At 46.6% G+C, this 22,633-nt stretch overlaps 1 protein-coding gene across 1 annotated transcript; it reads right to left on the reverse strand.

Moving 5' to 3' along the window:
* Window positions 1-2,341: 2,341 nt before the first annotated feature.
* TSPAN32 (tetraspanin 32) lies at window positions 2,342-22,633 on the reverse strand. The gene is made up of 8 exons (XM_052694482.1): window positions 22,439-22,633; window positions 21,143-21,257; window positions 20,588-20,685; window positions 17,500-17,574; window positions 7,827-7,928; window positions 7,143-7,235; window positions 5,650-5,733; window positions 2,342-4,203 (listed from the first exon to the last, which is right to left on the reverse strand). The coding sequence occupies exons 1-8, from the start codon at window positions 22,484-22,486 to the stop codon at window positions 4,108-4,110; spliced, it is 711 nt and encodes a 236-aa protein (XP_052550442.1). The 5' UTR covers window positions 22,487-22,633; the 3' UTR covers window positions 2,342-4,107.

Below are 22,633 nucleotides of genomic sequence, written 5' to 3' on the forward strand. Positions count from 1 at the left end.
CCAAACCAACAAAACAAACACCAACACATTACAGTGTCAAGGTAACCTGGAGTGTTTCTCAAGCAGGTACATACTATCAGATGCAGCCTTTTCCCCCATGCTGTATGAGTCTACAAAGTATCAGGAATGCATTTCAAAGTCTCCCAGCAGCTTTACCAGATCTTTACAAGCAGGCTGCTCTGTAAGTTGAACTGATTTGTGCAAATTTGTGCTTGTCACATCCTCAGATGAACTGCAGGTGCTGTGCACAGGGCTGGGGAATTCCCTCGTTCGTAGCATGGGTTAAATTTAGGTGCTCTGTGAGACATGCTGTTAACGCCAGTTTGCTTACCCAGGGGGCAAACCTATGAAGAAAATACCTATTGGGGATGTTAAAAAAAGGAGAAAAAAAAAACAAGTTAAAAAAACCCAACCCCCAGAAGCAGCCATTTAAGTGTGCTTTCACTGTTTCACATTTTTGAGTGGAGTAAAGTAGCAGAGAACAGAGGTGCTCAGTGTGTTTCTTTCATCTGCTGGTCTATCTCCCTTCTCCTCCTCTTCTTCTCCCTATTTTTGATGCTGCTATAAAGGTCAGTGTCATGCTTGTAGTTTTGGCAAAATCTCTATGGGTGTGACTCACAGGGCCCAGAGCAGACACAGGGCTGAGCAGCATCCCAGCCCCACACCTTCCTGACAGCTTCTGCAGGGGAAAACCAGCAGCTCCACCCCTCACAGATCCCAGCTGGGCTCTGGGAAAAGCCTCATCCACCACAGGGTCCCCATTTATGGTCTGTGTTGGGTAGATGAGCTCTGGGCTGAAGCATATAGAGTCATAGAACGTCTCAAGTTGGAAGGGATCCTTAGGGATTGTTGAGTCTATCTCCTGGCTCCACACAGGGCCACCCAAAAATCAGGCCCTGGTGATGCTCCTCCTGCTCCCAGACAGTGAGACATCACTGTGGAGGAAGAGTGGAGCTGGCCCTGGTGGGGAGAGCAGGGCAGAGAGCTTCCCATCCATCTTTGCTTTGCACCCCCATAGTCCCTTGCTGGGTGAGCAAAGACCGGTAGCTTCACCTTGAGTTTCTGCCTCTACTAACTTCTGCAGTGGTTCCCTCCACACTGACTGACACTTTAAATATTTACAGCAGGGTTATCTATGGTGACAGGCAGGTTACATAAAGAGGAGAAAGAGAGCAGTGGTGAAGGGCAGCAGCAGCTTCCGGAGATGTTGTTGTTTTGGTGCAGGTGCTGCTTCCACAGCCACCACTTGTGAATAGGAGGGAGAAAGCAAACCCAAGCAGGTTCCTATTTCAGCACAGACGTTTCCTCTTCTTCTCCAGCATAGCCAGGAGGGCGAGAGCCCAGCTCAACAGCCTGAGGAACTGCTGCTGTGCCATCTATGTATAATTCATCACCAGGTGAATAGAGGCTGCAACAGCTCAGTGCCAAGGTAACACAGCTAAAAAGAAAACCAATGCATCCATAAGCAAGCTGATGTGCCTCAGGGTTAAACAACAGAGGTACTTAGGGATTCTAAGGAGAGCAAGAGGGGTAGTTTGCCTTAGGAAGGTACAGGCAACCTTGAGGCCTCACCCAAGTTTGCCAGGTTACAAGGCTTCAGAAGGAGCACAAGCTCAGGGTTTGAATTCAGATTGCACAGCAAAGGTGAAGTTATAATTTGGTTGCAGCCAGCATTGTCTGGGGGACAGGATATAGCAAAGCAATTTGAAGCCTGAAAAATTCCCACTGTCCCCGCAATCAACTTCCTTTTCAGGCTCAGCTTAACTGCTTAACCTAAGCTTGCACAAGGGCTCCAAATCCTTGGTCTTTTACTTCTGCTGTGCAGAAGCCCCATGCATCCTCAGCTGCTGTGTGAGGCCTTTTCCTCCTTGCTAATAGTGCTGCTTGAGAAGTGAAAGCAAAAAGCTGCACCTACTGCTTGATATGAGCAAGCAGTGGCCTTAGGAAGCATGGCCAGCTGTCTACATGCATACGTGAGTCATATTTGACCCCTCTGTCCCCATTATTATCCCTCCTCCATGGTTGGGTAAGAGGAGGCAGATGAGGGCTGCAGGCTGTGAGATGGGATCAAAGAACATGGTATATAGAACAATTGTTTGTAGGGGGAGGGATTATAACTTGTTTGGATATTTTATAAGAAAAACAAAAAATCCCAACCCCAGCTGTGGCTATAGAGCAGTGGAAGGAGAGGAACTTCCAGCTTACCTTGTTGGGAAGAAGCAGCCTGAGTCCTAAAGCACATGCATCTGCATGGGGAACATGCAGCACCACAAGGCTCACTGAGGGCAGCCCATTGCAAACAGCCCAGCACTGTGTATTGCAGAAGAGAAGGAATGATAACTTTCAGCAAGAGATTGGTTTTTATTGAGGGCACCAGGAGTCCTGTGTGCTGCTAACTGGCCTGAGGAATGACAACAGCAGTAGACTTGACAATGACAGCCAGAACTTGCAGTGGAGACTGTCTCTGTGGAGGGTGATGTACTAAAGAACACCTATATACATATCTCCAAATCTCTTCCCACCACCAGTAAGTGGATATGTTTGCAGGTGCAGCTGCATGGTAAGCATATCACCACTAAACTTGAAACAGCTTGAACGGGGCTGGTGACTGCCAGGAGAGAACTGGGTGATGCTCCACAGTGCTTTGGACTCAATATTGACTCCAAAGCCTCTAATGAAGCTCTGCTTGTACCAGTGGAGAGGGACAAGGAGCCCTGGCTCCTCCCTCAATGCCATTCTTTCCAATACAAAACATCTGCAACTGTGTTCAAATGCTAACCAGGTCTGGGGAGATACTGCAGGCTCTAATGCTGTTTTCACACATGTGGCAGTCCACATGCAGGGCCTGGAACTGTCCTGAACATCAGCATGGGGTTTTCCTCTTTCATCTCGATGAGATCATCTCCGGAAGCTGAGACAATCTCACTTGCCACTTACTGTTCTCAACAGGTAAAAGCCACAATGAAGGAGGGAGGTGAAAGCTGCTCTAAGAGATATTTTCCATTGCTGTAGCTCAGCAGATTTTCCAGCAGGAACTAAATCTAGTGCTGTGATGGTTTTCAGCTTAGAAGTGGTTCTGCCTCCTTGCAATGAGGGCAAAGCACACCAGGAAGCCATCATTTCAGCTCGCCTGAGATGTTCAGCTGGCTGAGGCTTTTCAAATTCCTCCTTATTGTTGATAAGGAGGAGAGAAGAGGAAGTGGACATTGTGTTGTACGTGGCTGGAGATCAGTCCATTTCTCCTTAATTTAAACACAAGCCCCATATGTTCAATATCAAAGTCCTTTTGTATTTCACAGCAGCATGGTAGGTTAGAGAAGCCAGAAAGAGACAGAATGGAGGCAGTGTGTTGAAGGAGTCCATGTGAAATCAGTGCAGCATCCAGAAGGCTGATCTAATCGTAAGAATTTCAAAAACTCAAAAAAGGGAGATGCAGAGGGATGTGTCCTTATCCTGCTGGGCTGTTTCAAAACTCACACACTGCTTTCTGATTTTTTTTTTTCTTTCTTAATTTATACAAAGAATTCCAGCAACAGTTTGATAGAGAAAAAAAAAAAAAACAGTAGTGGTGGCTGGGTGCTGACATACTCCAGGGTGGTCTAAAAGCTGAAACCCAGGAGGCAACAATGAACACTGTCCCAGGTAGGAGAGCAAAGCTCCCTGTTTTTCAATACCCAGCGTACACATATTTACCAAGATCTGTCCCATGCTGCAGTCCGAAGCTCTTGCCCCAGAGAAGTCACATCTTTTGGGGTCACAGGAAACTTCTCATGTGACAGCGCAGAAGTTTGGTTTAATGCTATGATTTTGGATGGGCATTCTTCTGGTTAAGTCCTAGGGGGCTGTGTGTATTCTCCTTGTGCTACACAACATCCTTCTCTCAAGGAGGAAACCTGCATCTCCAAACCCAGGTGCGTCTCAGTCCTCATCCATTCTCAGTGAAGATTGAGGACTGCTGTTCTGCAGAGTTCCACCCAGATGGTGCAGCTTGGAAATGCACACAGGTGAGCAATACAACACCTTTCCAGAGGTTTGGTGGAGGACTCCAGGCATCAACCTACACTGAGAGCTGGGTCTGCCTGGTAGGGAAGCCTGGGAGACAGGCTTCTACCTTCCTTGCAAGGTGTATTTGCCTTTCCGATCCAAGTTGTCGCTGAAGTGGATGGAGAACCAGTTGAAAGAAGTCAGAACCATCCCATAAACCTGAAAGGAAATAGACAAGATGGGCAAACAATTAAATGCTGAATGGAGGAGGATGCTCCAGCTGTGCGAATAAGTGATCTTAAGTGTTGCCTGCTGGTTCCATTGGCACTTCTGAATTTGTTACATATGAAAGCGTCAGACTGTTCTTGAGGGAGCTCTTTCCCACTAAAAGAGTAAATATCAATTCCAACATGGGATAGAAGAAAAAAAAGAAAAACTCATGTGGTGAAAGCATCTGATTGGAATTAGCACAGCACGGCTCAAGCTCGATCCTAAAAATATCTAAAAAGCGAGAAGAAGCCAGGAAACTCAGACTTCAAACTCTTCCTCAAAACGACCCTCCATGCAAACAAACTCATAATAGCCCTTTGTGTACATAACAGAGAGAGGAAAAAAAAAATCCTCGTGCATTGTTTGGAATAACATAAAAAAACAACAAAAATAAGCCCCCAACACACGCACAGCGCAAGCGCAGAAGGCAGCACGCTTCCTTTGTACCGTGCTTTTCCGACGAGTACACGGTGCTGCATCTGATCACGTCTCAGGATTTGCACAGGCAGCTTATCAAAGTGAGGATGTTGCAGGAGGTGTAAGAAGGGCTGCAACAACATGCTCTGTGTTGGCCTCATTGTGCAAATCGGTGGGGACACGTCTGCCACAGAGATGGGGACATCAGAGCCGTGATCCCAGCTGGCTCACTTTGCTCCGCATCCTGCTGTCACAATGGCCACTCTCATGGTGGGATTTCCTTTAGTGCACACTTCAAAGGCTTTCCTGCATTATCTAGCTATAACATCAAGTCGTGGGGGAAAACGTGGTATAATACAAGCACTCAAATAGAAAAATAAAAAACAGTCCACTTCAGTGTGGATATAGCTTAAGCAAAATTTCTCCTACACCAAAGGATAATTAGAAAGCAACACCAGATATTCATATATGACTTTCCATTATGCATCAGCTATACGTCCTGAGGATTTTCTGAGCAAGAGCTCAGCGGTGCTAAGATCCAATAAAGCCTTAATGCTAAAGCTCTTTGTGCATGTACGTAATTCCATGTAAGTAGAAATGTACCTATAACATTGCCTGATAGCTTTCCTAGCTTACTACTAGCAATATGAAACACACACACACACACACACACACACACACACACACACAAAGCGATCCTCTGGGTTTTCTTGAGAAGCCTTCTAATCTTCATTGTGTAAAAGTGGATCCAAATCCCTAAATAAATGCTGGTCAGGAGAACTTTCCCCATCTTAATAGCAGCATAGAGATACCACCGAAGATAAAACCTATTTATTTTCTAATTTCTGTGGTGGAGGCCATCACCATTGATTTTTTCAGTGCTCATGTTCAAAACCCCCCAAGCCCCCATGCACTTGGGACTTATTTAGGATACAAGTCCCCTCTGGGGCCAGGAGCACACAGAACAGGCACAGCTACCGTGAAGCCGATGGTGATGCCCAGGAGTGTGGAGACAAAGCCCATGTGCTTCTTCAGAAAGCCATGCATCTCTTGTAGGCAATCCTGAAAGGAGAGAGACACCTCTTGCAGTGTGGCAGCAGCTCAGGTGAGAAGACAAACACCTGCAGTACATTTTCTGTTACTACAATACGTTTATGATTTTCTTACTAGGATGCATTTCAGTCTGCAGAGGATGTGTGTACACACAGCTAGTGTGTTCATGTACAGTGTTATTTTCTTCCTCTGGGAAATGGAGGGGGCGATGTGAAAAGACTGGAAAGCAGAGCATATCATAATGCTGCGTGTTCCTTAAAGACACTAACAGCTCAGCATTGAACGTACCACCAGCATTACTATATATTAGCATTAAGCACTCTGGCAAACCCACTGAAATCTAGTGGCGATAGCCAAGAGTCATTTCAAGAATGCACAAAACCTGCCCTTGACTTTGTAGAACAAGGTAAAAGGGCTTATGGCCCCACAGAATCAGCACATGAGTGAATGCATTGCAGCAACCAAATGCCGTGGTTCCCTCCAACCAAGTGCAAATCATTAGTGAGGCTGACCAAAGGCACAGTGCCCAGGGCTGCTTTGCTCTTTCTTCCTGCTATTTGAGCTGAGGTCTACTTCACTTTGGTGCTGAATTTTCCAGGAGGCAGCTGGGAGCCATAGGTTAATGCATACTGGTGCATCAAAAGGTTGTGTTACTGCTTATCATAGAATCATCATATCATTAAGGTTGGAGAAGACCTCTAAGATCATCTAGTCCAACCATTCACCTACCACTAGTAGCACTCAATAAACAATGTCACTCAATACCACATCTCCACAGTTCCTGAATACCTCTAGGCACAGTGACTCCCCCCCCTTCATGGGCAGCCTGTACAAATGCCTCATCACTCTTTCTGAGAAGAAATTTTTCTTAATATAAAACTTGAACCTCCTCTGGCACAATTTCCTCCATCAAGACACAACAGCAATATTTCCACATAGCTGTCTGTAGCAACACCATTTGTTTTTCCTAGGGACAACTCACATTCTGAAGCTAATTTTGTTATTCCAGTGGGGAAAAAGCATACAAGAGATTTACTCAGACTATGAAGTCTATGTTACAACTTCAGTAACAGCACACGCAGTCTAATACTGGAGGGCTCTTCAGTGCTTCATTGGCATTTTGCAACCAAGTATAAAGTCTGCTTGATGAAACTACTGCTGGACAACATAATCCTGCTTTATAAGTTTCTCATTTAAATTTTTAATACCTGCTTAATTCCCTTGGGAAAAGGAATTACAGTCATCGTGTGCTCTTTCAACATTTGCTGTTAGCAGAACACGTGTTAAGCCTTAGAGACCAGAACCACGTGACGAATTCAATGGTGTTTTTCCATCAGACCCATGTCTGTGTTATCACACAACCTCCACACATGCAGAAGATGAGGAGGCTGGAGAAAAGCAACAGAGAAGCAACTTACCCGCCCAGCAGTCCGCTCTGTGCCAGGATGGCACATCTTGTGCTCGACAGCAGCTGTGTCTCCAAGAGGGGAGTGCTTCCCACAGCACAGGAACTGCAAGAGAGGGCAGGGTGGTAAACGGGGCTGTGAGGAGCAAAGCAGGCAGGCAAAAGGTAGTCACAGTGATGGAAGCTAAACACACAACACTAGACAAGGATTATCTCACCATCAATTATAGTGGCTAAACTAAGCAGGTGCCTACCATGCTGTGCATCCCAGGTCATTGAGTTTGCAAGACAGCTAGCAACTTTACAGCATTGCAAGAGCTCACATTATCACAGAATCATCTGAATTGGAAGGGACCCTTAGAAGTCATCTGGTCCAACTCCCCTGCAATGAACAGGGACACCCACAACTAGATCAGGTGCACAGAGCCCTCTATTCTTTGCCAGCAACAGGCTCAAAGGTAGACAGAAGTAATCAAACTAAGTAGCTCTGTTGGATTATATAGAATTCTCACCCTCTCTATACTTGACTGAAGATACTAGGAAGGTGTGTATGGCTGCTCTCATGCTACATATGGACTTGGCAAAAGGCTGGTTCCAGAGGAAAACAGTACTATAGCACTGGCAAAGCAGAGCCTGTTGGAATCAATGGGCAGATGCTCCAGAAAAAGGCTTCTGTGAAGTCTGGAAGATAACTTACTATTTCATGGATGAGAGTCAGCTCGTGCCTCTTGGAGCTAGAGCCATTCCTCCTCACCTCCTCATACACGAGGTCATACACATCCAGCATACTGTTCTCCACCTGCAACAGAGGCAAACATCTGTACAGTGCACCAAGATGAGCACAGCAGCTGCCCAATTGGCTTTCGGCTGAAGCTTTTGGCCAGTTTTAGATGTACTGTCAAAGAAATACAGAAACATAAGTGCCTGTGACATATGTGCCTCCATGTCCCTCCGTGTCCTGCCAGGGAGAGGTGACAACATCATCTTGTTCTGAAAAGAGATTATAAAGACAAGTCTCTGCCATCTTGCCAAAACATAAAGGTGAAAGCACCTCTGGTGGACAGCAATGATGGAAGAGTTCCTCTGAATTAAGCCCAAAAAATAACGGAGTGACTCAGTGGTGAATCAGATCCTAAATATTTACTAAAACTATGAGAACTTGCAGCTTGACAAATCCCAGCCAACTCCTGCTCAGCTTTCAATGGAAAAATATGACAATTGCTTTTAGCGCCAGGAAAAAAAAAAAAAAAGATTCATTTCTTCCTTTCATTTCCCCTTGCTTCCCTGCCCATATTGATCTGAATTGGCTGAAGGCAACACTTGGCTCTCAGAGCAGAGGATCGATCCACAGGACAGAGGGAATGGGGTGGAACAAGGGTTCCTGGAGCAAGGCCACCTCTCAGCACTCCAGTGTGGATGTGCATACCATCCTCCCTCTGGGAAAAACTTAAACCCCAATAAAAAGCAAAACATTCAAACTTTCCTAACTTCAGGTATGCCATAAAGCAGCTTCCTAGCAGCAGCAATTAAGTAAATTAATTCAGTAAAAAAAGCTTACTTCCACTGAAGAATTGAGTTAAGAATAATGAAAAAAGGGATAATTTTTCATCCTACTCTTGTGGTGTTGTTACTTTTATACCCCTCATTACCCATAGTCCTTCCAGTACCTGAAATAGCCTGCAGGAAACTGGGGAAGAACTGAACCTGAAAGGCAGAGTAATGATGGGGCAAGGATAATGGCTTTAAACTAAGAGAGAGGAGTCTTAGGTTAGATATAGAGACAAAATCTTTTATTCAGAGGGTGGTGAGGCACCAGCTGCCCAGATAAACTGTGGATGCCCCATCCCTGGAAGCACTTAAGGCCGTGAGCAGCCTGATCTGGTGGAAGGAAGATCATACAAGGTCCCTTCCAACCCAAACCATCCTATGATTCAAAATATTCTGCTGCAAATAGCATATGCTCCATGCTGCATTGTAAGTACAGTGAGCAGTGCAGCTGCACGCAGTACTTCACTGAACTCAATCAGAAAGAACCCATTTCCAAAGAGACTTATTTTAGATGTCCTGCAGTGACATCACATCAAGCATTTTGACTGAGGCCGTTAGAAGAAAGGCAGGTGATGGAAAAGGTTGAATGAATGAGATTCCCACAACAAACCTATAGCAGAAATGTTTTCCAACCATAGGAAACAGCAAGGAAAGAGCCACAGGCAGGCACCACTTCACAGCCTTCTCAACCACTGTCATGGTGATATCAGTGAGGAGAAAATAATCTCCAGACACATCACAGCTATTGAAGACTTCGATTACACAGTGTTCCTAAGCTGTGTTCTTCTTTAGGTACTGATTTTTCATTTTCCCAAGTAGCCTCCAAGAAGCAAAACCACAAAGGATTAAATGGAAATTATTTTATAGCAACAATTTCCTTTTAGAACATGCATTTGGGCAAGCCCGAGAGTACAGTCTGCTGATTAGTCCTTCTCAGTTCTTCTATCCAGCAATTGCATCTAGCATTTGTTTCCTCTGAATACACAATTCAGATTGCAGTAATGCACCAAATATCCAACAACAAAGCCTGCTTTCTTTTTTCTTTTTTTTTTTTTCCTCTTTTCAAATAAAGAGTGAATTGACTGTAATTTCTCCACATCATCTTGATTAGTTTTGCCAGAATTATTTTATTTTGGAGGGGAAAGTAGCTGCCTTAAGACAAAGTGGCAGTTGGTTTTCACAGATTACTGCAGAGAGCTTTCTAGTTTAAGTATTGCAATGGTAGGTGTCAAGTCCTAAATCCCCACATTTATCATTGCTGTTTCCTTCCATGCAGGGGACCATGCCAAAGAGCATAGGAGGTATAACAGGAGGACAACCAAAGGCTGCAGTAATAAGTAACCCTATAATAGAATGGCTTGGATTGAAAGGGACCTCAAGGATCATCAAGCTCCAACCCCCACTCTACATGCAGGGCCACCAACCTCCCCATTTAATATTAGACCAGGTTGCCCAGGATCCCATCCAACCTGCCCTTGACCACCTCTAGGGATGGGCCATCCACAACCTCTCTGGGCAACCTGTTCCAGCACCTCACCACTCTCATAGTAAAGAACTTCCTGATATCCAACCTAAATCTTCCCTCCTTGACCATCTCACCAACTTGCCTGCCCAAGATGGGGTTATGTTCGTGCTCAGAGCTCAGCCATCACATACAGCAGCCTCTACCCAGACCAAAATGGCACACAGCCTCATGCATGTCTAATGATGGGAAAAAATAAAAACTGAAAGTGTCAGGCAAAGTCAGCCGACGGGTTCATGACACTGCCTAATTTGTGACAGTGTTTGTTTTTTGTTCACACAAATTCATCCCTCAACTTTCCTGCGAGCAGGAACACAGAATAGTGAAGAGAGTACTTCTCTGCTTCACTTCAAATTGCCATAAATTCCTATCACACACTCAGTTTTCATTCCACCACCCCAAAATAATCCTTTTTTCTTACAGCAGGTGTTGGAGGAAAAAAAATAATTAATCAGGGTGCTTTCTCTCCCAATTAGGCAACCGGATGCTTTTTGAGTGGTTGTGCTGATACTGTTCATAAAGCCCTTTAAGAAAGCCACAGCTGTGCCTCATCCCTTTATAACTCAGCAGCTACATATCCAGCAGAGACAGCTAGAGAAAAGAAAGCCTGTCTGGGCTTCCCCTACAGAGGTCCTATACTTCCATCCCACATTTTCACCACTCTGGTCACATAGGTTTACCTCTTCCTGATGAAGCACTGACAACTTACTGCATGATTCAAAGATGCTTACAATGAACACTGTGATCTGTCGCTGGAGGAGGTCAGTGGCTCAATGTCTGGATGGAGATTGGTGACAAGTGCTATACCCTCAGGGGTCAATCCATGCAGAACCTCCCCTATGAGGACAGGCTGAGAGCTAGGCTGGAAAAGAGAAGGCTCTGGGGAGACCTGAGAGCAACCTTTCATTATCTAAAGGAGGTACTGAAAGAAAGAAAGGGACACTCTTTGGCAGGATCTGTTGCTACAGGACAATGGGAAATGGTCTAAAACTGAAAGAGGAGAAGTTTAGACCAAACATAAGGAAGAAGTTTTTTACAGTAAGGGCAGTGAGGCACTGGCACAGGCTGTCCAAACATATGGTGGAAGCCCCATCCCTGGAGATGTTCAAGGTCAGGCTGAACATGGCTCTGAGCACCTGATCTAGTGTAGGTGTCCCTGTTCATTGCAAGGGAGTTGGACCAGTTAGCCTTTAATGGTCCCCTCCTACACAAAAGATTCTATGATTCTAGGAGTATTTCTGCACAAAGATATCCCTTGGAAGGAAAATGCACTTCTAGTGCTCATCTGTTAGAAAACAAACAAACAAAGCAGTGAGAGCTGAGGATGGAGCATCAGCTGGGCTTGAGAAAAATCTCCAGGTTAAGTGTTAAGAAGGTCACACCTTAGAGTAATTCCTTTCCCAGAAGAAGCTTGGCAAAATATTCCAACTCTAAATTAGTCAAATAATTGCTCTCTCCAGTGTCTGTCTGCATACCTTAATGAAACATTCATTTAGGGGTGATAGAGATAGGTTTGCAGATGCAACTAATGGAAAATCACTGAGATTGATGCTGCTGACATCAAGCAACTTAATAGAGCAGCATTTTTCACTTAGAGTAAAAGAATGAAGGAATTTTGAGACTGTTTATTACGCTCTATATCCTCTATACTCCCTAAAGAAGCAGAATTTATGATTTCAGGAAGGCATTCAGTCTGTCTAAACCACTCTTGTTCTTTCCTGTCTGTTCACTGCTGCTGAGAGGGTTGCACTTGGTGTCAGTAAGGCAGTGTTTTAAGATGTGAAACTGGAATAAAGTGGTTGTCACTCTCTACACTATTCCTTGTTCCAGTATGAAAACCCAGTCATTGCAAGTTGGAGCTTTATGCTTCCCTAACAGCATTTCAGCTCCCTTCCTCGCCCCCGCATCGGGCTTCCTCCAGCCCAGAGCTCACAGCTGCAGAAACACAGCCAGCATGCAAAGCAGAGCAGAGCAGCTCGGAGCTCCCGCCTCCAGATGGGTGACATCAGGAGACGCTGCTCCCCTCGGATGTTGGAGGTCACTGGAGACTGCTGATGGAGTAAGAGCAGGGAGACCCAAATGAATCCTACAGGCTAAGTGGTTTTCATCTGATATGTGTATGTATGTGTGTGTACCTTATATTATATACACACATATATACATACATACATATATATATATACACACACACACACAGTACAAATATTTATTTAAATAACTCATGCACTTTCCCCCTCTTACCAGTTTCGGGACAGCAAGAGTCTTTTTTGTTCATCACTGACAGCACATGCAAATAGAGGGGGAAAGAAAAGCTGCTGTGAAACCATAAAGCCCACAGCGGCAACACTTTGCTAAGCCATTTCTCTCCAATTCCAGCACCTTCTGCTGCTGTAAATGGTTTGCACAAGGAGCTGATGAAAATGCTGACCTGCTTCACTGCTCCCCTCCCATCTCAGCACTGCTTTCCCGAAACACAGATACAGGCAGAGCTCCTCCAGGGGCAGAGCCCAGCTCAGAGCAGCAGCACTGGCAGCCAAAGTGCTCAGCAGCTGCCAGCTCTGGGGTGGGTGACTCACTGCTTTCCAGAGCAGGGGCACAGTTCTGCTTCCGTGGGGGGGGGGCGGAATGCTGCCTGGAGACAGGGGAGCACCAAACCACACCAATCTCCAGTGCATGAGCTTGCACCCTGCCTGCCAAGCAGGTCAGACATATGCATATAAGTACGCACACAGAATCATTTGAGTTAGAAGGGACGTCTAAAGGACACCTGGCCCAACTCCCCTGCAATGAAAAGGGACACCTACAGCTCAATCAGGCTGCTCAGAGCTGTGTCTGGCCTGACCTTGAATGTCTCCTTTCAGCTGCTGTTAAGCAAACCTCATTTCTCATCTCCACACCCCAAACCAACAACAAAAATTCAGCAGAAGTCTGGCTGGCTGGCTGCTACACCAAAGGTTTCTTTCTCCTTAATTCTCCATACCTGATATTACACTTCTTGTCATAGATACCAGTCTCAGTGTGCCGAGGTCTCTTGTTTCTTTATTATTATTATTATTATTTTTTATAGCTAAGTATTTCAGTTCACAATATTTTGTAACAGAATTGCTGAACCACAATGCTGGCAAGGGCACTCATGGCTGCCACCACTCAGATCCAACCATTTATGAACCTCTCAGTTTTGTGGTCAAGCCATCTCTCACCTGCAGCATGTGAAATGGCATCATTCAAGACTGCTTCATCATAGAAAAACACCAAAACTGCTTTCAGATTGAAAAAAAAAAAAAGGAAAGTTGCATCAGCAACAGATCTGATTCCAGGTGAGCACCATCACCCATAGAATGATTTGAGTTGGAAGAGACCTTTGAAGGCCATCTGGTCCAACTCCCCTGCAATGAACAAGGACACCTACACTAGATCAGATGCTCAGAGCCCCATCCAACCTGACCTTGGGTGTCTCCAGGGACAGAACACCCACCACCTCTCTGGGCAACAAGCACCAAGGTCATGTGAGCCTGGGAGCATCATCCCATACTGGGGCGATGGGGACCACTGACTGGTGCTGCTGGAGGCAGCAGCTGCAGCTCTGCAGTGAGAAAAGCAGAAAAGGGGCCACGGGTTCAGAGCTGGGGCAACAATAAATAATGAAGCATGAGTGGCTCAGCAGTACGTCAGACAAAGGGGCGTACTGTCTCCTACGTGATGGGAACACAAACATGGGAGAGTTGCATGATATTTAGGGAAGGGGGGGAGGGGCTTTCCCTTCCCTTTTCATTTTTTTCCTTTTTTTTTTTTTTTTCCCATATTTCTGAGAAAGGAAAAAGCTCTGCTTACTTTAGAGCAGTTGTGCCTGGTAGCGTGAATAACACCAGGACCGAGGAAGACATCAGACTATTTCTGTCGTTTTAACAGCCAAATCCCCACTTTTTGCAAAGGCCCTTGAAAGACCTCTGCAAGTGGCTGCAATTGTATCACAGCCCTGCTGCATCAAAAAGGAACCAGCCAGTGTGCTCTGATTCCAGTTTCATAAAGTACTGAACCCACCTCCAGCTTGCATTTAAGTCCCATTAAAATCACTGTGATATAAGCTTGTACTTAAGCATTGCCTTATGTGGGGCCATCATCTTGTACTGGACTCTATAGAAGCTAGCCCCAGCATAAAGCAAAGCAAAGCCAAGCAACCCCTACAACCAAAGGGCATGGGAAAATCAGGTGTGCACATCAGAAGAGTGGGCAGATACCCAACAGATGCACACTGACAGCCCGAGCAGGATGAAGGGGGCATGGAGCAGCAGCTCAAATCATCACCTGCTGTGAGGCTTTGGGTACGTCAGCAGTTCCTCTTTTTATTTTTCCTGGCATTCATGGCAAAGGGAACTGTTCCTCTAGCCCAACCCAGGAGAAGCTTGGCACCACCACTGCACCATTGCTTGGCTTCAAGTGTCTCCCAGCACAAGGAGGTAAATCATAATTTACTTGCTTTTAAGCTACCGTTTACTTTCTATCAAATCTATGTAATTAAGAGGCACCTTCTGCTGCAGAACAGCCTTCAGCAGTTCTATTTCTGCTGATTCACCCTCCCATCCCAGTGGGCTCACGAGGCTGCTGGGAGCATTCCCTACACTGCTGCAGAGAAAACCCAAAATGTGACACAGCAGATCCCTGAGCCTTTCCCTCAGCAAAGCCCAGAGACGAGCCCCCCAAATCTGTTTTGCGTTTGTTACCAGGAATACCCAAAGCCCTTCTCAGCTATAATAGAGCACTCAGAAAGCTCAGGAATCATAGAATGGTTTGAGTTGAAAGGGACTCTTAAAGGCCATCTGGCCCAACTTCCCTGCAATAAACAGGGACACTTACACCAGATCAGGTGCTCCGAGCCCCATCCAACCTGACCTTGAATGTCTCCAGAGACAGAGCTCCTACCATCTCTCTGGGCAACCTGTGCCAGTACCTCACCATCCTCATTGTAAAGCATTTTTTTCTTATATCCAATCTAAACCTCCCCTGTTCTAGTTTGAGACCATTTCCAGCTCCTCTCCAGCCTCTGCAGGCAGGTTTCTCCAGCAGCAGTTAATGCACGAAGAGAGAAGGAGAGCTGGCAGGTCTGCAGGAGGAGGCAGCCGCCCAGTGAGCTGTGCCAGCTATGGCATAAACCTACATCCTTCTCCAGGTCCCAGCTGCACCAGGCTGTGCTGGGCAGTGGTTTACGGGAAAGGAGTTGCCTTCGAAATAACTTCTTTCTTGGAAAAGAAGACTCAGCTCCTTGGCTTCAAGAACCAAGACTTCCTAACGTGGCTGGAAACCATCAGAAAACCCCATCCTGTTGGTGGTTGTCACAGCTGTTCAAAGTGAGGTCATCTTTGCTACCCTTCTTCACGTGTCATTCTCTCATTGGCTGTCACTGGTGCCACTCCTCTAACAGATTAGTGGCACTCTCCCACCAGGAGACAGCAAAAGGAGTTTGTCAGCAGGCTAATTACTGCTGATCACCGCTGATCTCATAGAACTCAAATTGTATTGCCAGAGAGACAGGTGGAGGATCTGAGGTGTTACTCTTAGTTATCCTTCCCCCATTTTGTCCACCATTCTCTTTGCAGAACCCCTCAGACAAGTATGCACTGGGAAGGAGTAAGTTATTTTCTCAACGTTAACTTCTCTGAATTTATGCAGACAGATGGACACAAAGAAGATGGTACAGAAGAGGGCATAAAACCCAGTTATTGGCCACGTGGACAGACCCATAGAGCGAGGGATAATCACAATACCGAGTGGAGGATTCAGACTTCCAGGGTAAAGCACAACAAATCTCAGATTCTTGTTTTTCACATGTCTGGTAGAAGTTGTTTTACAAAGACTGGTGACATCGAGTCTGTCTGGGATGCAGGTAACTTGAAAGTAAAAAAGACATGACAGATCTCTGAAAGGACAGGAGCTACAGGAAGTCAGAAGAACAGCAGAGATTGGAAAATGAGAAGCATTCATGTTTTGTTTACAGTGTCCAAGCCTGAGAAAATGGACTATTTACAGACAAGTTGTCTTTTTCTCCTGTCCTGCATAGCTTCTCTGTAAGAAGCAATGTAAACAACTGGTCTCTAAAGAAGCCAAAAGGCAAGCAGGGCACCTTGCTTTCTACTGCCAAAATCATTCTTCAGCTGAACATGGGACTTTTCCATTGCAGATGATTTTCAGTAAGAAGGGTTTGCTCTATAAAGGGAATTCAGGTGTTTTTTAATCAAGAGGATTAACACACAGCAAGAATCTGCTGCGGTTTTGTGGGCAAGGAAACCAGGATTGGGACACACTCGTATCTGCATTCCTTCATTGCTGGAGAGACAAGTTTTTTCAAGCAAAACCAGATTTCTAAGCATTTTGTAAGTGATACTCCTAATTAAATCTTTCCTCATTTCCAGCTCCTGTCTTAGTTTTCATCTTTGCAAAAAGAGAAACCCAGGAGGATCTCCAACAGCATTTTAATTTTTCTGTTGTCAGAAACACTGCTGGCTTTCCTTATCTGGAAAGTAGACGCTGAACAAAAAACTCTCATCTTGCCTAAGAAAAACTATTTCTGTTTTGTTTCAGACAGTACCAAAAACCAAGTACTGAAAGTAACCATAACATGTGGAAGCACTTATGGACAAAGCACTTGAAAAAAAAACCAAACAGCTAGATAAAGATTTGAAGCAAAAACGCTACTGGACCATCCATATCCACCCCATGTTTGCAAAGTAGCTGGACAAACTGATAGAGGGGAAAAAAAAAAAATGTGCCAAGGGAATCACTGGCAAAGGGCAAGGAACAAGCGGTCAGCCCTAAGCCACAAACCATTAGCATGGGGAAAGCTAAGTTGTAAATACAGCTCCTGGGTGGTTGCCCTGGAAGTCAGCAGAGCTAGAGGTGGCCGCAACCCACTGCAGCCTTTGAGCAGAGGCTCCCTGCTGACATTAACCAGAACTGGAGTTGATGCTATGCAGCGTTTCAGAAAATCATAACTTCAAGAGTCAAGCAGCTTCATTTTTCAAAAGCAACCTCCCAAAACCACTTAAAGCAAGTCTCATATCTTGTCTTACCTGGACATTTGCCCTGTTCAAAGGTTTGTTCAGCAAACATTCCACGTTCCCCTCTCCCTCTAGATACCCCACAGGGAAAGGTAGCCTTCTCTTGCGAAGGATGTATGTAAGACAACATGCAGCCTATAGACCTTGATGAGGGTGGCTTAATTACCACCAGCTGTCCCTTTTAGGGTAGAAATCACTGCAAAACCTGTGAAGAAAGTCTCCTGGCATCTCCTGCAAAGAGTGCTTACCTCTGTGCTGTGCATGTATCTCCAGCAGAGAGCTGGTATCATCCCACAGAAGGCCAGAGCAAAGCAGAAAAATGCCTGGGAAGAAAGAGAAAACCACCATCAGTTACAATAGGGGGAAAAAACATCCTTTTGAAAACACCCTAGGAACATATTTAGTAAGCTCACGTGAGCAAGTCTGGTTAAAGCTAGAGCAGAGCATCACTGTCTCTTGGTGTGCCCTGTACTGCTGTTAGTTGTCAGGAATGGGATGTGTGTTGTGATTCTCCATCAGGAACCAGTGATTACAATGTAGCTATTTAAAGTGATTGACCAAAAAAGCACTCAGCTTCCTATGGGATGATTAACCTACATCTTCCCAAGGAATTTCATTCACTTAGCTAAGGGTTTCATGGTGGGAAAAAACTGCCTGGATAGTCCAGATATGCATACAACAGGCAGATGGAGAGCAGCCAGTGTTGGAGAAGGAGCTGGGCTTCTCCTGACCCATGTCTCAGCACAGGCCACGCTGTGTTGTTCAGACAAAAGGATGACAGAAATATAACCAAGGCCACCAAGTGATCCTGGAGAGCCCAAACAATGCAGCAGTGACACAGGAGGCGGCCAGACTCTGTCCTCCTCTCCAGGCATAGAGCTGGAAGTCAGGCATGCCGTCATGTTATTTGAACAAATCTAATCTCAAACAAAACCTGGACCTGATGTAAACACTGAGCATCTGTTGTAACAGCTGGGCCAAGGGCTCTGATAACACACACACACACAGAAAAGTGGCTGTAAAATATTTGAAGACTAATTGGAGGTGTTTAAGAACCATAGAGATGTGGCACTGAGGGACGTGGTCAGTGGGTATGGTGGGGATGGGTTGGTGGTTGGACTGCATGATCTCAGAGGTCTTCTCCAGCCTTAATGATTCCACGACTCTCTGAGCACTCCCCATATATGATTCCCTTTGCAAGTTTTTCCATGTTTCCTCTTCCAAAATGGAGTTATGTAGCAGAGCAGAGTCACCCATCTGATCATAGCTTATTCTATTTTTTCTCCCTATGAGTATTCCAATAGTATGACTTGGCTGAAACCTCTTAAAAATTAAATCACAGAATCACAGAATGGCCAGGGTTGGAAGGGACCTCAAGAAGCATGAATCTCCAGCCCCACTGCCACATGCAGGGCCACCAACCTCCCCATTTAATACCAGACCAGGCAGCCCAGGGCCCCATCCAATCTGTCTTTGAACAAATAAATCACAAAAGTTTATCGAATTCAAGCTTAAGGGAATAAAGAAGAGTAACTTTCGCTTTAGAGGTGTAGTTTTTCAGAGAAAGAAAAAAGAAAGGAAAATAAAAAAGAAAGAAGCCCCCAAAACCTCCACATACTGCAAGAAAGGAAAACGTGTTGCATCAAATCCTGGAAATGAAACCAAAAATGCCAGCAAGATGAATAATCAAATTGTTCCTCACTGGAACCAGCCCTTGCATTCTGCTGCCTCTTTGCATGAACCCCTTAACAAATCACATAGGAAAGTCAATACTTCTACCTGATTTTAGATGAAAATCGGGCTTGAAAAACCAGAAAATTAAGGCAGGTTGAAAAACCTCACTGACAGCAATGGGAAAGATCTCCCATGTGAACCTGGACAGCATCGATGTGTCGCCACTGTGTTTCTCCCGCTGGCTCTCTCATCTTTCCAGCACTTGCACCATCACCGTCTGTGGCTCAGCTCCACCCCATCCCTCCAGTGTGTGCTCTCCCTTCTGCCTGTGGCTCTGGGAGCAGGGAGAGGCCCCTCGGGAGCCCACAGCCGGTGCAAAGCAATTACATGGCTCCCAGAGCATCTCATAAATGAATTATGGGCTGTACTCTCCTCTTGCCAGCCAAAAGGCTTTTGGAAGCGCAACTTTGTAATTACATTAGAAGGCATTTGGAGGAAAAAAAAATAAGGCAAAACAGGAAAGAAAAAAAAAAGAAAGAAAGAAAGAAAGAAAGAAATGAAAAGGCTGTGCACAGCTTGCATGCAAAATGCAGAGGGGTTCCTGGAGGAGGAGGAGGACAGAGCTTCCCCACCCCATCATCATCCTCAGCCATCAGCCCTTCTTCTGTCCATGACCTCACTCCCAGCCTTTCTGTGTGGCAAACATGAGCTGCAGCTTGTCTGAAGGAAGAACCAACCTCAGCTCTGCCTGCTCCTGGGAGCTCTGGCACACAGATGCCTTGCAGCACTGTGAGGAGATGAATTCACAGCTAAAGCAAGATGCAGAGAGTGCTGCTGGGTTGTCAAGGACCCTTGCAGCACTTGCCTACAATCACACACCTGGGGACAGTCAAGCAAATAGCCTGTGCTATGTGCTGGCACATTTTGCCTGCTCTCTCCCTGCTGGACAGTAGTCATTGCAAGGATAAACAGACAAGCTCCTTCTGTATGAGCAGCTCTAGCAAAATTGCCCTTTTCCTTCCTCTTCCTCCCCTACAACAGTGACACGGCCTTCAGGGGCCGTGAGATCTGCAGGATGTTTACATTCAGCACTGCACCACATATCACCAGACAAAACTGCAGCTGGAGGAGAGTCAATAAAGCTGTCACTGCTCTTCTTGTTTAAGAGGAGCTTGGAGGATAATAGACCAGGATTTTGGAACACGATATTTTATCCTTCAGATCTCATTACTCAACAGCAACCAGCACTGCTGGATGCACATAGTGATAGGATGAGGGGGGGTGGTTTTAGACTAAAAGAGAGATTTAGATGAGATGCCAGAACGGAATTCTTTACTCAGAAGGCAGTGAGGCCCTGGCACAGCTGCCCAGAGAGCTGTGGGTGCCCCATTCCTGGAAGGGCTCAAGGCCAGGTTGGATGGATCGCTGGGCTTGAGCTGGTGGGGGGCAGCCCTGTCTAGGGCAGGGGGCTGAAGCTGAGTGAGCTTTAAAGGTCCTTTCCAACCCGAGCCATTCTGTACGATTCCACCGCCGGGCAGCGTGCGGTTCCCTGCGCCGAGCCCCGAGCTCCCTCCAGCGGCCGAACGTGGCGGCACCGGGCCGGGATGCACGAGGAGGTGGGGGTAGAGAGGTGGCGGGACGCTGGGCGGACATGGTACACACCGTTGCCGTGAGGCACCGCGACTCTCGCACCGTGGCGACCGCGCTCAGCAGGGCTGCGAGGATCAGGGTCATGCTGAGGAAGACGCCGACGTAGAAAGCTGGAAGGAAGACAGAAAGAAGTGAGTTTGGAGGAGATGGTATCAAAAGAGTTGAGGAACTGGAATGGTTTGCGAGTGATCCATCGTCTCCCACCTGCTCTGCAGTTGGAGGCTGCAGCACAGCCAGGCTCCCCGAGCTGGCCCATATCTCACTGCCTCATCGCCAGGCAGCATGCTGCCTGCTGCAGATGCCCTACTGGGGCTCTCTGCACAGCTATCTCCTGCAGCACTCACCACTGGCTTCCTCCCAGCAGCACAGGGCATGGCTGGGCCGAGCTATGCAGCCCAGGCTACAAGCTGGGCTAGGAACAATGAGATGCTACATGCGTCTGACTCCAATAGAAAACAATTGGTCACAGGTGATGGTGACGGGTTGCAGTGAGCAGTGGGTTTGACGGTTTTAGCCTCAGAGCATCTTCCCTGCCCAGCCATTGTGTTCTCCAAAGGTGTGCCATACCTGCGTGGTGGATGTCCCGGTAGGAGCTGCTCTCGGGGGCGATGTTGCTGATGATAGAGAAGTGAAGCCCATATCGGGTGACTGTGCTCAGTGTAGCAATGGACAGCCCCAGCAGCTGGAAGGGAAGGTTGGCATCAAGGGAGTTACAAGGTGTCAAGATCCCACTGAGTGGCACACAGCCTCAGTGTCCAACAGCATGTGTGCGCCCCCAGATGCAATAAAAGGACAAATTCTGGACACACACTAAAATGATCATTTCTGAGACTAAGTACTTCTGAACTGCAGCAAAATCTGCTTACAAATAATCAAATTTACGGCACCTTCAGATCCTTCATGCTGTGCTTTACTGCCTATCTCAACCCACACCCAGCAAAACGTGATGTGAAACCCCAGTTAGCTCAGATTGTTGAGGAACAGCAGTCTCAATGAGCCCCCAAGGCAGCAACACTCCTGGCTGTGTTGCAGCTGCTCCTCTCAGCACGTTGGGTAGCAGTCCTTCTGTGCCTCCCCAGGTTACTTGCAGGCATTAGCTTTTAATTATACTCTTCCTAAGCCACCAACTCTTTTTGAACTAAACACAAAAGATTATTATTATTATTATTTTAAGATTGGAAGTTGAAGTTTCCATGAGCTGCATGGGTGACAAGTCTGCCCAGTGCCCAGGAAAAGCATTCCCAATGTCTTTATTTTCCCATCAGCAGTATGGTTTCTCCTGAACTCCCTCTGAGACATCAGGAAGCTCCCATTAGATTTGCCTCAGAAGCTGCTAGAAATGCGCACCAGGACTGCTCTTGCTTTGCAGACAGATCCCAACCCCACTCACCCCAACCTCATGGTTACCACAACCCCATCAGAGTGAACGCCATCAGCCACGCTCCCATCAGAGCTCTGTGTTTCCACACGCTCATCCATCCCACTACTGGTGCCCACCCTCCTAGAAGCAAACACAATGACACCAGGACTCTTGTTTAGACCCCCAAACACAGAAGCAAACATCTTTCATTGCTGACAACCACCCGTTCAGCCTTCCTTTCTCCTTCAGGCTGCGAAGTGGCGGTGGCAGAGCAGTAGCCCCAGCAAACCAGAAGTCTATTAGCTCGGGGAACAGTGCTGGTGGCTGGCGATAACCACGCAGCACTATGATAACTCCAGCAGCTCACTCTGCTCGCCGTTCCACGCCCCAAAAAACAGAACGTGGGAAAGCTGCCCTTCTCCGAGCGCTTAAAGCAGCCATGTTCCTCCTCACCCTAATTTTTCAGAGACCTCTCCCCTCCCCCCCCAAAGCCACATGCTTACCATGACACAGAGGCTGGCAGCCACCAGCTGGCACTTGGTGCTCCTCATCCCGTGCCTCAGCCCCACGGCCCTGTCCCTGTGGGGCTGCCCGTTGGTCACCCCAGCTCCTGATAAGGCACCAGAGGAGGCACAGCCACAGTGGGGCCTCTCAGGAAGTGCAGTTCCTCCTCCTCCTCCTGCCCTGCGTTAACTCCT

The sequence above is a fragment of the Tympanuchus pallidicinctus genome, unplaced genomic scaffold, assembly GCF_026119805.1.
Source record: "Tympanuchus pallidicinctus isolate F22 unplaced genomic scaffold, pur_lepc_1.0 scaffold3, whole genome shotgun sequence".
In the NCBI taxonomy this organism is placed as follows: domain Eukaryota; kingdom Metazoa; phylum Chordata; class Aves; order Galliformes; family Phasianidae; genus Tympanuchus; species Tympanuchus pallidicinctus.

Bases quoted from the DNA above. Each gene is read 5' to 3' on its own strand.
- TSPAN32 (XM_052694482.1), bottom strand. From the start codon at position 22,486: ATGAGGAGCACCAAGTGCCAGCTGGTGGCTGCCAGCCTCTGTGTCATG. The intron at 17,575-20,587 runs GTGTGTACCATG...CTTTCTTCCCAG, and splicing joins CGCGGTGCCTCACGGCAACG to GCATTTTTCTGCTTTGCTCT. The intron at 4,204-5,649 runs GTAGCTGTGCCT...ATTTCCTTTCAG, and splicing joins GCATCACCATCGGCTTCACG to GTTTATGGGATGGTTCTGAC.